Source organism: Carcharodon carcharias, chromosome 16 (assembly GCF_017639515.1).
Source record: "Carcharodon carcharias isolate sCarCar2 chromosome 16, sCarCar2.pri, whole genome shotgun sequence".
NCBI lineage: Eukaryota > Metazoa > Chordata > Chondrichthyes > Lamniformes > Lamnidae > Carcharodon > Carcharodon carcharias.
Genome location: NC_054482.1, coordinates 52,520,430 through 52,535,992, shown reverse-complemented (window position 1 = coordinate 52,535,992; position 15,563 = coordinate 52,520,430). Strand labels below are relative to the sequence as shown.

The window sequence follows — 15,563 nt, the reverse complement described above, 5'->3', positions numbered from 1 at the left end:
TGCCTCTATTCTTCTGACCAAAGTGCATGGCTTCACACTTTCCCATGTTGTATTCCATCTGCTACTTCTTTGCCCATTCTCCTAACCTGTCCAAATCCTTCTGCAGCCTCCCCGCCTCCTCAATATTACCTGTCCCTCTACCTAGCTTTGTTTCATCTGCAAACTTAGCCAGGATGCCCTCAGTTCCTTCATCTAGATCATTAATGTATAAAGTGAAAAGTTGTGGTCCCAACACTGACCCTCACGGAACTCCACTAGTCACCGGCCACCATCCTGAGAAGGACCCCCTTACCCCCACTCTCTGCCTCCTGCCAGACAGCCAATCTTCTATCCATGCTAGTACCTTGCCTCTAACACCATGGGCTCTTATCTTACTGAGCAGCCTCCTGTGCGGCACCTTGTCAAAGGCCTTCTGGAAGTCCAAGTAGATAACATCCATTGGCTCTCCTTTGTCTAACCTACTTGTTACCTCCGCAAAGAATTCTAACAGATTTGTCAGGCAGGACCCCTATTTGTGCATACTCTCTGCTTTCAGCCAGCCAGCCAATCTTCTATCCATGCTCCACCATGAGCTTTTATTTTCTGCAATAACCTTTGATGTGCCACCTTATCAAATGCCTTCTGGAAATCCAAGTGCAGAACGTCTACAAGTTCTTCTTTATCCACAGTGCATGTTGCTCCTGCAAAGAACTCCAATAAATTGGTTAAACATTATTTCCCTTTCACAAAACCATGCTTACGCTTCCTGGTTACCTTGTGTTTCTCCAAGTACCCAGCTATAACCTCCTTAATGATCAATTCCAACACCTTCCCCACGACAGACGTCAAGCTAAACTGGCCTATAGTTTCCTGTTTTCTGCCTCCCTCCCTTCTTGAATAGAGGGGTTAGATTTGCTACTTCCTAGTCAATGGAACTTTACCAGATTCTAGGGAATTTTGGAAAATGAACACCAACACATCTACTACCTCATTAGCCACCTCTTTTAAGACCCTGGGATGAAGTTCATCAGGACCCGGAGACTTGCCAGCCTGCAGCTCAGTCAGTTTCGCAGTACCGCTTCCCTAATACTTGTAATTTCACCAAGTTCCCCTCTCCCTTCCACCTGATTTACAGCTATTACTGTAATGATTTTTGTATTTCTATAATGAAGACCGAAGTAATATATTTGTTCATTTCATCCACCATTTCCCTATTATCTACTATTAACCCCGCATTGTCACTCTCTAGAGGGTCAACACTCACTTTACTTATTCTTTTCCTCTTTAAATACCTGTAGAAACTCTTGCTATCCATTTTTACATTTCTAGCTAGCTTCCTCTCATACTCTTAATTTCTTATTCCTGATTAACCTTTTAGTCATTCACTGCCATTCTTTATATTCTGACCAATCATCTGACCTGCCACTCATCTTTGCGCAGTTATATGCTCTTTCCTTGAGTTCTTAAGTTAACCACGGATGGTGGGTCCTCTCCTTAGAATTTTTCCTTATAGTAGGAATATACTTATTCTGAGTATTCTGAACTATCCCCTTAAATATCTGTCACTGCTACTCTACTGATCTATCCCCGAGCTTACTATCCCAGTTCATTTCAGCTAGCTTAGCTTTCATGCTCACATAGTTGCCCTTGTTTAAGTTTAAAATATTAGTCTTAGACCCGCTCTTCTCCCTTTCAAACTGAATGTAAAATTCAATCATATTGTGGTCAGTGCTATCTGGGACTGCCTTCACTCTGAGGTCATTAATTAATCCTGTCAAATTACACAATACAAGTCTAATATAACCTGCTCTCCGGTTGGTTCCAGAACATGCTTCTCTAAGAAACTCTCTCAAAAGCATTCTATGAAGTCCTCTTCCAGTTTACTACTGCCAACCTGATTTTTCCAGTTTGCATGCAGATTAAAATCACCCATGATTATTGCTGTCCCTTTATCACAAGCACGCAATATTTCTCTTTGTATACTTTGTCCTAAATTGTGGTTACTGTTAGGGGGCCTGTAGGCCACTTCCACTAGTGACTTTTTTCCCCTACTATTCCTTATCGCTACCCAAACCAATTTTACATTCTGATTTCCTAAACCAAGATCATCTATAACTATTGCACCAATGCCATCCTTGATCAACAGTGCTCCTCCTCCACCTCTACTTAGCTTCCTATTCTTTTTGAATGTCATATATCCCTCAACATTCAGGACCCAATCCTTGTCATCCTGAAGCCATGTCTCTGTAATGGCTATCAGATCATTCTGTTTACTTCAATATCAATTCGTTTACTTTATTATGAATGCTATGTGCATTCAGATACAGAGCCTTTAGTTTTGTCTTTTTGTTATCTTTGTAACATCTAGTCTTGACTATTGGTGTATTCTTAGGTTTTATCTCTCTGTCCCTTCCTGCTATTTTATGACCCTCATTTCCCATATTACTATTATGGTCTCCTGCCTTGAATCTACCCCTTGATTTGCCACATCTGCCCAAACTTGATTCCCTTCCCCTCCTTGTTTAGTTTAAAGCCCTCTCTACTTCCCTAGTTTTGCAATCCGCAAGAACACTCATCCCAACGGTACAGCCCCCATTTTCCCCAGTACTGGTGCTAGTGCCCCACAAACTGGAACCCACTTCTACATTTTTCTCTCTAATCTTATTTGCCCTCTGCTAATTTGCATGTGACTCAGGTAATAATCCAGAGATTACCACTTTTGAGGTTCTGCTTCTTAATTTGGTACGAGTGTTTCTTAATGACCATGCAGAATCTCTTCCCTTGTTCTGTCTATATTGTCCTACATGGACCACGACAACTGGATCCTCCCCTTCCCACTGCAAGTTCCTCTCCAGCCCTGAGCAGACGTCCCAAACCCTGGCAACAGGCAGGCAACACAACGTCTGGACTCTCAATCTTTGCTGCAGAGAACAGTGTCAATCCCTCACTATACTGTCCCCTACTAACACTACATTCCAGTTTGTGAGCACCTCAAACCAGTTTGACAATTTGAAAGTCTGAAGCTCCTCCACTATTGTCTACTCAGTCCCATTACCTGCCTCACTCATTGTCACATCCTCTTGTCCCTCACTGCTGATCAAAACAGACAACCCTATTCTAAGAAGCATGCCCATCTTCTGGAACAAAGCGTCCAGGTTTTTCTCCCCCCTTATGTTGCTCAGTGCCTGCAGTTCAGATTCCAGGTCAGTAATCCTGATCTGAATTCCTCCACCTGCTTACACTTTCTGTAGATGTGTTTGTCCTGGATTGCCTTAGTGCCCAAAAGCGCCCACATTCCACAGCTGCAACATAACACCTGTCCTGCCATTGTTACTTGTTATTTAGTTAACTTAATTTAATTACTCACATAATTAACTTAGGATAGTTCCGATATATACCACATCTCTTTTCCCCGTGTATCAAATTCCCATGTGAACCTAATTCACTACTCAGTCTCTGTCTCACACAGGTGTAGTCGCCTGTCGCTTTTATAGACCCTCTGATGAGTCATTAACTAGTTTAGCTTACTGCTACAGTAATTAACAGTTGAACCAACTGCTTTCAGATGACAGGCAGATAACTGCCACTCCAAGCAGTTCTCTACTTAACAATCTAACCTAGCTTACTTAAAGGTTAGTACTATGTCAGATCTTGATTGTTAATCTATAGTTAAAACCTGAAAAGGAATTACCAGAATTTACCACATGAACCTAATTCGCTACTTATTCAGTTTCCATCTCATCTGGTGTAATCACCTGTCTTTTCACATGGCCCTTACTGATCAAGGGTAGCGAAAGCAGTCGGGGGATGGCGAGGGCAGTCAGGGAGGGTGGTGGGGTTAGTCAGGGGTCCCTGGGATGGGAGGGGGTGGCGGATGCAGCAGGTGGGATTGAAGTCAGGGGTTGGGAAAATGGTTGGAAGGGTCAGGGGAGACCAGCGGGGGTTCATGGAGGGGTGAATGGGGAGGGAGTAGTTGAAGGTCCTGTGGAGGGCTGGCTGGCTGGCTGGCTGGCTGGGTGGCTGGGTGGCTGGGGGGATTTCTGTGGTTCTATGAAGGGGTCAGGATGGGTCAGTACCATAGTTATCCAGGACTTAGAAGCGGTTTTAATTCTTCTAACTTTTTCTGGGTAACTTGCTGTGAGACAGTTGGAACCATCTGAACTTTGTGATTTAATTGCCGTGCGATCCTTACCTGGGGACATCCGTGGGGGTTCCCCAGTGGTATAACGGCCAGGAACTCGAAGTTATGGGCCATTGTAACTGTGTTCATGAAAGACAAGTAAGGTACAGACATTGTAGTTAAGCAGGAGCGGTGTGAAATACTGGATGTCATAAACGGTGAGATGGGCAATATTAAGGGATGTAGCATCAATGAAGGTATATCAATCATCAGATTTGGATGAAATGCATGCCAAGCTGTCATAGAGAAGCAAAGGAAGAAATAACAGAGGCTCTGACAAACATTTTCCAATCCTCTCTGGTTACAGGCATAGCGCCAGAGGACTGGAGGACTGCTAATGTTGTATCATTCTTTAAAAGGGAGAAAAGGATTAGGCTGAATAACTACAGGCCAGTCAGCCTGATTCCAGTGGTGGGCAAATAAATGGATAAATCAGCATGGATTTGTGAAGCAAAGGTCATGTTTGACCAACGTGATTGAATATTTTGAGGTAAGAAGGGAGGATGATGAGGGTAACGCATTTTATATAGTCTAGATTTTAGAAGGCATTTGACAAGGTTGCAAATGGCAGACTGATTAGAAAAGTAAAAATTGGATCCAAAACTGCAAAACACCTTAGATGCTGGAACTCTGAAATAAAAAGTAGAAAAAGCCGGAAATACTGATTATACTTGACATCATCTGTGGAGAGAAAAACACAGTTAACTTTTCAGGTCCAAGATAATTTTGATGAAAGGTCACAGGCCTAAAAAGCTAACTGCTGTGTATTTCCAACATTTTCTATATGGATTCAAAATTGGGAAAGTGGGAAACAAATGGCAATGCTCAACAGCTGATTTTATGACTAGAAGGCTGCTTCAAATGGGTTCTACAGGGGTCAATACTAGATCCCTTGCTTTTTGTGGTGCATATCAATGATTCAAACTCAAATGTAAGAGGCATGATTAAGAAGTTTGCAGATAATACAAAAATTGGCCACGTATTTGATAGTAAGGGAGAAAGCTGCAGAGTACAGAATGACTAATGAACTGGTCAGGTGGGCAGAAAAGTGACTAATAGTATTCAATCTGAACAAATGGGGGATAATACGTTTGGGCTGGGGAAGCAAGGCAAGGAAATACACAATAAATAGTAAAATGATACTGAGAAGTGTCGAGGAGCACAGGGACATTGGCATGCATGACCACAGATCCCAGAATGTAGCAAGACAGGTAGATAAGATGGTTAACAAATGAATCAGGCAATTTGGACTCTTGAGTCTGCTCTGCCAATTAATAAGATCATGGCTAATCTGATTGTGGTCTCTACTATCCTGTCTACCCCCTATATCCTTTGGCTCCCTTGTTAGTCAAGAATCTATCTATCTCAGCCCTAAACATATTCAATGACTCTGCCTCCACTGCTCTCTGAGGAAGAGAATTCCACAGGCTCACGACCATCAGAGAGAAATAATTTCTCTTCATCTCAGTCTTAAATTGGAGACCCCTTATTCTTAAACTGTTTCTCTCACTCTAGTCTTTCCCACAACGGGAAACATCCTTTCGGCATCCACATCCCCACAGGATTTTATATGTATCAATAAGACTACCTCCCCTTCTTCTAAACTCCAATGGATATAGGCCCAACCTGTTCTCATAACTCCTTCATCCCACCAATCAGTCAAGTGAACCTTCTCTGAACTGCTTCTAATGCAATTATGTCTTTTCTTAAGACCACCAAAACTGTACACAGTTCTCTAGATGTGGTCTCACCAATGCCCTGTACAACTGCAGCAAAACTTCCCTACTTTTATATTCTATTCCCCTTGCAACAAATGACAACATTCCACTTGCCAACCTAATCATTTGCTGTACTAATTTTTTGGGATTCAAGTACCACAACATCCAGATCCCTCTGTACCATACAGTTCTGCAGTCTCTCTCCATTTAAATAATGCTGCTTTTCTATCCTTCCAGTTAAAGTCTAACTAGGCCATTGTAAAGTGTAACAAAAAAAACACTCCACCTTCTATTCTAGTGCTCTAGTCAAAAAGGCTAACATTCCAACAGCCTTTTTAATTATATTTTATACCTGACTGCTACATTTTAGTGATCTATGCACATGGATCTCTTTGGATCGTCAATGTTCCTAGCTTTTCGCTATTTAGAATAATCCTCAGATTCATCCTTTTTTGCTCCAAAATGGATGACCTCACACTTAACTGCAATGAGTCCATTTGCCATTGTTCTGCCCAATCACTTAATCAATCATCATCTCTTTATGATTTTATGCTTCCATTGCACTATTTCTTATACCACCAATCTTTTTGTCAGTGGCAAACTTAGATATCAGGTTCCAAAAGCCAAAACTGCAATGCTTGAAATCTGAAATAAAACCAAAAATGCTGGAAATATGCAGCAGGTCTGGTAACATCAGGGAGAGAGGAAAAGAGTTGATGTTTTAGGTCAATGATGAATGTTCATTAACCTGCAACTTTAGATCTGTTCCCTTCTCCACAGATGCTGTCAGACCTGCTGAGCGCTTCCAGTATCTTCTGTTGAACATATGGCTGACTATTGTGTGATCGAAGTCATTCACAAGTATAGTGAAAAGTTGAGGAACCAGCATGGATCCTTATGGGACAACACTAATCACTTCCTTTCAATTCAAGTACATACCTATTAAGCATAATCTCGTTACCCTACCATCTAACCAATCACCTAACCAGGTCAATAATTTGCCTTTAATTCCATGAGCTTTAATTTTAGTTCATAGTCTTTCCTCCATTATAAGGTCAGAAGTGAGGATGTTCATGGATGACTGCACAATGTTCAGCACCATTTGCAATTCCTCAGACACTGAAGCTGTCTGTGTCCATATGCAGCAGGACCTGGACAACATTCAGGCTTGGGCTGATAAATGGCAAGTAACATTCACACCACACAAGTGCCAGACAATGAACATCTCCAACAAAAGAGAATCTAACCATCTTTCCTTGACATCCAAAGGCATTACCATCACTGAATCCCCCCGTTATCAACATCCTGGGGTTACCATTGACAAGAAACTGAAATCAACCAGCCATATAAATACTGTGGCTACAAGAGCAGGTCATAGGCTGGGAATTCTGTGGAGAGTAACTCACCGCCTGTCCACCATCTACAAGGGACAAGTCAGTGTAATGGAATACTTTCCACTTCTCTGGGTGAGTGCAGCTCCAAAACACTCAAGAAGCTCAAAACCATCCAGGACAAAGAGCCCGCCTGATTGGCACCCCATCCACCATCTTAAACATTCACTCCCTCCGCCAGCGACAAACAGTAGCAGCAGTATACCATCTACAAGGTGCACTGCAGCACTTACGAAGCCTCCTTTGACAGCACGTTCCAAACCCAAGAACTTTGCCACCTAGAAGAGCAAGGCGGCAGAGGCATGGGAGCACCACCACCTCCAAGTTACACACCATCCTGACTTGGAAATGTATCACTGTTCCTTCATTATTGCTGGATTAAAATCTTGGAACTTTATTTTTAACAAGATGGGTGTTCCTACAAAACATGGAGTACAGTGGTTCAAGAAGCACACCAGCACCTTCTCAAAGGCAATTAGGGACGGGCAATAAATGCTGGCCTAGCCAGCGATGCCCACATCCCATGAGCGAATTTTAAAAAGTCTCTTAACGTGAAACCATATCAAATGTCTTCTGGGAGTTCATAAAAACGACATCAATAGACATTCGCCTGTCAACTATTTTAGTTATTTCCTCAAAAAAGTACTTCCTTTGTAAGCTGAGTTGGCTATTCATGATTTCAAATTATATCTTGTTAAAATATTGATGGATCGTAATACATATTTACACATCAATATCTTTGAAACTTAAGTAAGGTTCCTTTTTTTACTCATCTCTGACTACCCTAAAAGGTTGATGGGGCTTCTCTTTGAACCACTACACCCTTCTGCTGATAGGATTAATTCAGAAATTCTGAGATAATGACCCAGCAATAATGAAGCAACAGCTATATTTGGTCAAGACAGGACACTCTAACTTGGGGTGGAACTTGGAGAAGCTGGTGCTTACATGACATTCACGTTCTTGTCCTTCTTGGTACATGTTGTGGGACATGCACATACTTTTGGAAGCCACAACATGACAGAGCTCCTGATATATCCTTATACACTCTTGACTGAGCAAGGGTTGGTCTTCAACTGGGAAGTTAATGGGAGGAGTGAGGGGTATGTAGGCCCAGGATGTTGCAGATTGTGATCACAATTCTGCTCTTGCATGGATGTTGAGTTCTGGACTGCTAAATGCGTCCTTAGTCTGCACCACTTAACACAGCAATAGTGTCACACTGCAGAATGGTAGGTGTCCTCACTGTGAAGATGAGCCTTTTGTCTTTACAAGGATAAGGACTGCATGGTGGTCATTCCTGCCAGTGCTACTATAGACAGGCTGATGAGGTTGAAGTAAGCTAAGTTCCTTCACCACCTGATGCAATCCCAGTTCGACAGCCATAACCTTCAGGTACAATATAAAGCAGTACCGGAATTGTCAAGTGAGTGGAGCGGAGGATTGTGGGGGTTGGTCGGGGGCACGGAGAAGTAGAGGCTTATAGGCAGTAATCATCATATGTATTTGGTAAGCCTACTCAACTGTATGCCACTGTGCTAACTGTATACCAGTGATGGTAATGGCAGAGTTTGGGGCTTTTGCTTATAGATAGGATTTTGAGTATGACTGTCAGTCAATTGCCCGACTAGACAATTCTCCCAACACAGGCACCACATGTTAGTGAAGAGGATTTTGCAGGGTTGACTGAGCTGGGATTGCTGGAGTCTCATCCTTATCATTGCCAACAGGTGCATTCAACATTTCTCTAATGATTTTATTCTATAGTGATTGTTTAAGACTGAATGTCATGCTGGGTCACTTCAGAGAGCATTATGATTCCGCCACATATTAACAGAATGAACCAGGTGGATATTTACAGCTTTGATGGCCATTCTTCCTACTACAAGCCTACAGATTACCATATTTATGAATTCAATTTCTTGTTGTTATAACTCTGAATCAAGCACTAATATGACGCTAGTACAGCTTCCTAAGTGCCAAAAATTGTCTTATTTCTGAAATTTTTAAAATTATTTTTCCATAATTTTCAATCATCCTTTCCTGATGTCCTTTACTCCTTGTCGGAATTCCAGAGATGTTGGTATTCTCTGGTGATTCACTTAAACAGGTATTATTCATATGTAATGAGAACGAGTATCAGCAGGCTATTTGATTATAGGGAAAACACAACAAAGTTACCTCATTAGCCCTTCAGGCTATTTCTAACTATTCCCATTTCTAGGAGTTACAGCTTTAATCAGTGATTTGGATGTTTTTCTCCTCCTTAATCCAAGAGCACGGAGGCCAATTTTAGCATCCTTGTGCCAGCTAATTTAACACAGCCCAGGAACATTCCTGGCCTGTGTGCCTCAGTTACTATTGGATAAACTTGTTAAGCCATTGGGAAAGCCATTACAGCAGGAGTGCCCAATATTTGAGAATTATTTTGGTTCGGACATGAACACAATGTTTAAACTCATGTTTCCATTAATCTGTGCAAATATCAAACTGCTGTTAGTAATAGACCTTGGTGTTGTGATTTAGATTTACCCATTAATCAAGCAGCAGTGATAGAAACAACTTTGTACAAACCTAAAAAAGTTTGAACAGGACAAACCAGGAAGTAAGAAATATAAAGAAAAACACAAGTTGCTTGAAATTCATGAGCTAGATTGCCAGTGCTCGCAGGCTAAACATGGGTACAGTTAGAATTTTAATGCTAAACTGTATTAAAATTAACTCTAAAAAGATTCAAGATTAAAACAACATATATCCTTTATCTGTATGCACCCCATCAACCTTTTTTCTTACTTTTTAGATTTTCTAATTAAAAAAAAACTTTAATGTCACTTTGTTCTTGCTTAATATTTTTGTTAACCTTTTATCTTTTTTGGAGGCAAGAGCAAATTGGAAAAATATTGTCAATTGATTCAAAAGCCACTTTTCAAATAATTCATGCCAAAAAATTCAGGATTAACATGGCTGTGGAGAGGACCAATTACTATTTAACACATTTCTCAATCTTAAACAGAAAGATACTGCTATTTTATAAGTACGGTTGTCAGTGGGCTCCGAAGGAAGAGTACACTCTTCTGAATAAAATCATTTACAGGGTATTAGGTCTTAACATTAGTCTTTTTGGTTGCATTAAATCTGAAAAAGTTATTTATCTTGATATTATAATTTTGTATATTAAAATTAACTTTATTTTATAAGCTGCTTAGAAGCACTGTGCAAAGTTATTAAAGAATATTGCACTAAATTATGTGCACAATGATAATTCAATTCACATCAAAACATATTACAAAAAGTTGGCATTTTTGCATGATATTATGTCAGAAATTACATTTGGATATTCTATCCTCTTATCCTTCAGGACAATAGATAACATCTCTCCAGTTTGCAACACTGAAACAAAAGCAAACTAATGAGGTACATTTTGTTATTTTAAGAAGTGAATAGTCTCATGTTGTCACTTTATTTAGTATATTAGAACCCACACTCTTGCAAAAATAAAACATCAGCAAAGACAGTTAAAATAACAAAGTTAATATAAAAACCTCATCTAAACGTAACCCCATCACCGACAATGTCCTAATATTAGACAATTCAAAAATACTGTCTTAACACAAAGATGGGAAGGGCAAAATCTATAATTATATTGCTAAGTATTTACAGAAAAATATCACATTAAGTAAAATGCACGAACCTTGGAATCCTACAAAGTAGAAAGACTGTTTTGGTTTTCCACCAATAATTCCAACGCAGAACTCAAGACTCAAGATCCCCTATTCAAAAAAAAGTGAAAGTGTGATAGGGTAGATTCAGCTTTTTCCAACTCATGCCAATATTACCAAACACTTTTTTTTCCTTCTTTTCTGCTAAACGATAACTGCATCAGTGCCGCTTCATGCTCTTGTCTGGATCTGGAAAAAATTATCGATTTTGCTTCCAATTTCCATCCTCTCTCACCTTCACATGGTCCATCTCCGACACTTCCCTTCCCTTCCTTGGCCTCTCGCTCCTTGGCCATTTCTGGTGATGGACTGTCCACCAATATTCATTACAAGCCCACCAAAACCCCACAACTACCTCGACTACAGCTCCTCACACCCAGCTTTCTGTAAGAACTCCATCCCATTCTCCCAGTTCCTTTGCCTCCGTCACATCTGTTCTGATGATTACCTTCCAAAACAGGGCTTCTGACATGTCTTCCTTCTTTCACTTCTTTCAGGTGAAGCAGCACTATATTCGCTGCTCCCATTGCAGCATCCTCTACATTAGAGAGACTAAGCACAGGCTGGGTGACCACTTTGCAGAACACCTTCACTCAGTCCATAAGTTTGACCCAGACATTCCTGCTGCTTGCCATTTCAACTCACCATCTTGCTCTCATGCCCATATGTCTGTCTTTGGCCTGCTGCAGTGTTCCAGGGAAGCCCAACGCAAACTGGAGGAACTGCGCCCCATTTTCCGATTGGGCACTTTACAGCCTTCTGGACTTAACATCAAGTTCAGCAACTTCAGATCATGAACTTTCTCCTCCACCTTGATGCCTTTATTAATCCAATTTTTTCCCCAGCTTAAAATCCATCATATTTCTACTCTCTTCAGCTCTGGAGAAGAGTCATATGGACTCAGAATGTTAATTCTGTTTCTCTTTCCATGGATGCTGCCAGAATGAATGCTCATCAAAGCCCTGGACAATTGTAGCAATACTTCTTTATTCTTTTACTCCATTCCCCTTGCAATAAAGGCTAACATGCTATTTGCCTTCCTAATTTCTTACTGTATCTGCATACTTTGTGTTTTCCTTGTTGAACATACCCAAGTCTCTCTGAACATAAACATTTACAAGTTTCATGCCTTTTAAAACATATTCTGTTTTTCTGTTCCTACAACCAAAGTGAATAACCTCACATTTCCCCAAATTATATTCATCTGCCACCTTGCTGCCCACTCACCTAGCCTGTCTAAATTCTTATATGGATTCTCTCTGTCCTCCTCACGGCTTACATTCTACCTCACTTTTTTATCAGTAGCAAACTTAGATACGTTACTGTCCATCTCTTCATCCAAGTTACTAATATAGGTCGTAAATAGTTGAGGCCTATAGCATTGATCCTAGTGGCACTCCACTTGTCACAGCCAGCCTACTTGAAAATGTCACATTTATCGCTACTCTCTGTCCATTAACCAATCCTCTAATCATGCCAATATATCACCCCAAACTCCATGACCCCTTATCTTGTGCATTGGCGTTTTGTGTGGAACATTATCAAATGCCTATTCGAAATCTAAATACCGCATCTTCCGGTTTCCCTTTATCTATTCTACTACCGTAGATCGTGGTGTCAAAATCGAGCTTTGGGGTCTCTAAAAAGCCTTCCAAAAACTTATTCGCTAAGCATAAAATGCAAATCGCCAGTGTTGGTGCAGGTGGTCGCCATTTTGAAATGTGAAAAAAGCACCAGTAATTCATACTAAATTAATTTGGCATGGTTTGTTGAATTAATTAATTTCACAAAGATACCTTAAGCCACAATCAAAGCATTTTAAAACTGTCACATTCATTGTCTTTGGCATCCGACGCAAAGTGCAAATCTCTCCCAATTTTTATTTCCAGTGCATTTGATGGAATCAGGAGATATAAACCAGGCTGCACTATTCTGAGTCACTTTGGCTATGGCATCATTGTAAGGATTCCACTCTGGCTCAGATAGAAATGTGTTGCTTTTGCTTTCAGAATCATCTCTCACAACAAATCACTTTCCTCTCCATCCAATGAATTTTGATATTCCGCATTTTTAAAAATGATCTGATGACACTAGTATCCCACAATTTGATAACGAAACCACACAAAACATCAAGTGGGTAGCACACAGATTTCCACTCTTTGTAAAGATTTTTTTCTCTGTCAGCCATCTAGCTATTCCACTTGATGCAAACATAATCCTTGAATGGCTTGTTGAGGCATACATCCTAAGGTTGAACTACAAATGTTAGACACCTGATAACTGCAATGTGGGTGTTATTTCTTCACAGACACCTCTTGATCTCATTGATTATATGGGATCTGAACATGTCCTACAATAAGAAGCTGCATTCTTAATATAGGCCATTTGGATACCTATTCCACACATTATCAATCCATAACTTCACTCCATCTTCATCCATTCAACCATTGCTATGGAGATGCACAATAACCTCAACAGGGTTCTTGATGTTCGGCATTGTTTTACATTTGAAGATTACCATAGGATTTAATTTCATTCTGTCAGCCATGCGGGCTAGTACCTCTGTGAATCTTGTCTTCTCATATCCTGCCACTTTCATTAGAACTGTTTTTGAACCTCTCCACTCCACAGTTTGGCTGCTGGGCATATCAAAATTCACGGGTGTTTCATCCATGTTGCTGATGTGACATAATGGGTACTTGTGTTTTTGCCTACGTCTGATGATGAGCCACTGAAAACTGACAATTTTAATTTCGAGGTCTTTTGGTATTCTCTGAGCAACCTTGGTCTTCTGCTGCCACACCAGAATGTTTTGTTCGATAAAGCAGCCACACCAACTAGCTGTTGGTTTGAAATCTTTGCTGGACTTGGAGTTTGATTTGGCCCACTTAAGTGCGTATATAGGCATTGCATTTCTGGATAAGTTGTAGCCATTCCAATGATTTTCAAGGACCAATTCCTTGTTCTCAAGATCAGGCCAGTGGCTGGTTCCTGTCCCGATGGCACATTTGGATTTCAGCATCTCCTTCAGGGCAGATTCATTCTTCTTCCATTCTCACGCCAGTTTGTCATTAAAACCGAATCCCCTCGCTGCAGCAGTTATTTGATGAGTAAGCAAATGTTATAACTTTTAGCCTGAAAGCAGCTTCATACTTCATTTGTTTTGCTGGAGGACCCATTTCTATTTATCATTCACCATGCCATGCACGGTTTGCCCTCTATGGGCATATCTTAAACTTCCGTGCATCTTCTTCGTAGCACAGCTTGTATTCCTGCTTGATCCCATGTGCTGACTCACAGTATAAGGTAAGTAAAACTTGCATTTCTGGGGTGAAAAATTGAGGCCGACTACTACTGCGAGTATAGCATTTCGCAGCTGAAAGGAGAGTTGACTTATACACTGAGTATATGCAAAAGCATGATTTTTGGGACTGAAAAACGGGGTCGCCTTATATGCCATGATCTACAGTAGTTAGATCCTCAAAATACTCTGAGTTTGTCAAACAGGGTTTCCCTTTTGTAAAACCATGTTGACTTGTTCTGATCATACAATGCTTTTCTAATGCATTGTTAGGACTTCCTAATTAATATATTTCGTTTTCCCAATGACTGATGTCAGGCTAAGTGACCTGTAGTTCCATTTTCTCTCTTCCTCCTTTCTAGAACAGCAGTGTTACACTTGGACTTATACTGAAGTATGGCTCCACAAGCGCTGTATTTCATCCAACATCAATCCAAACAAATTTGTTGTGCCTGTTCCTGAAAAGTTGGCAGGTTTTACAGAGGGCACCTCTGCCAAGCCTGATTTTACCCTTATCTGATGTACTCAGTTTCCTACTGAGGGTGATTGTAATACATCAGGAGCAGGTACCCTAGCTAACTTTTCCCCTCTTAACAGGGGGAAATACTCTGATAGATACTAGCTAATTTAGGAATCTGGGACTCTACTGATCTGAATGGGTCATTAATATATTGGAAAATTCAGTTATCCACTGAGCCATCAGGAAGCTTCAAATTTTTTTTTAACCAGAATTGATTTTTTTTTTTACAAATTAAGGGATTTATAAATATTCAAACCAAATATCTCCACTGATCACAAGAACACAAATGTTACTCAGCTGTTGGCCTTGACTTTCATTTATAGATAACTCCCTACAATGAACATAGAAACAGTGTATTTTTTAAATGACGAAGCAGCCTTGACCCTGGAAATACTCAAAAGTATTTATTACCTGCCCAGTTAAGCATGCTTAGTTAGCATACTTTTCACATGTTAAGTGAAGTGCAATAAAAGCTTATCATGTGGATAAATTCAAGGCCACAGGAAAGGGTAATTTATGGTGTGGTTCAAGAGGCTTTTAACACAGAAAAAGACAATATTCTTATAGGACGATTCAATGATGCCTTAATGGTTTAGAAAATGTTGCAACTAGTTTCAGTAAAAATACAAAATAAGCATGTACCCATGCTCAGAAGCTGGGCCAAACAAAGAAATGTCCTAGATTCAATTCCAAGTCAATGCTAAACAGGTTAAACTCAGCTGGAATAACAGAGGATGTATTATAATTTGTCTCAG

At 40.4% G+C, this 15,563-nt stretch overlaps 1 protein-coding gene across 4 annotated transcripts in view; it reads right to left on the bottom strand.

Moving 5' to 3' along the window:
• Positions 1 to 15,563, bottom strand: part of atg4c (autophagy related 4C, cysteine peptidase) — a 71,415-nt gene that overhangs the window by 15,429 nt on the left and 40,423 nt on the right. For all 4 annotated transcript variants that reach the window (XM_041207542.1, XM_041207541.1, XM_041207543.1 and 1 more), the window contains exon 8: positions 10,960 to 11,038. In XM_041207542.1, the coding sequence (XP_041063476.1) occupies positions 10,960 to 11,038 (79 nt within the window). The remainder of the gene's footprint in view (positions 1 to 10,959; positions 11,039 to 15,563) is intronic.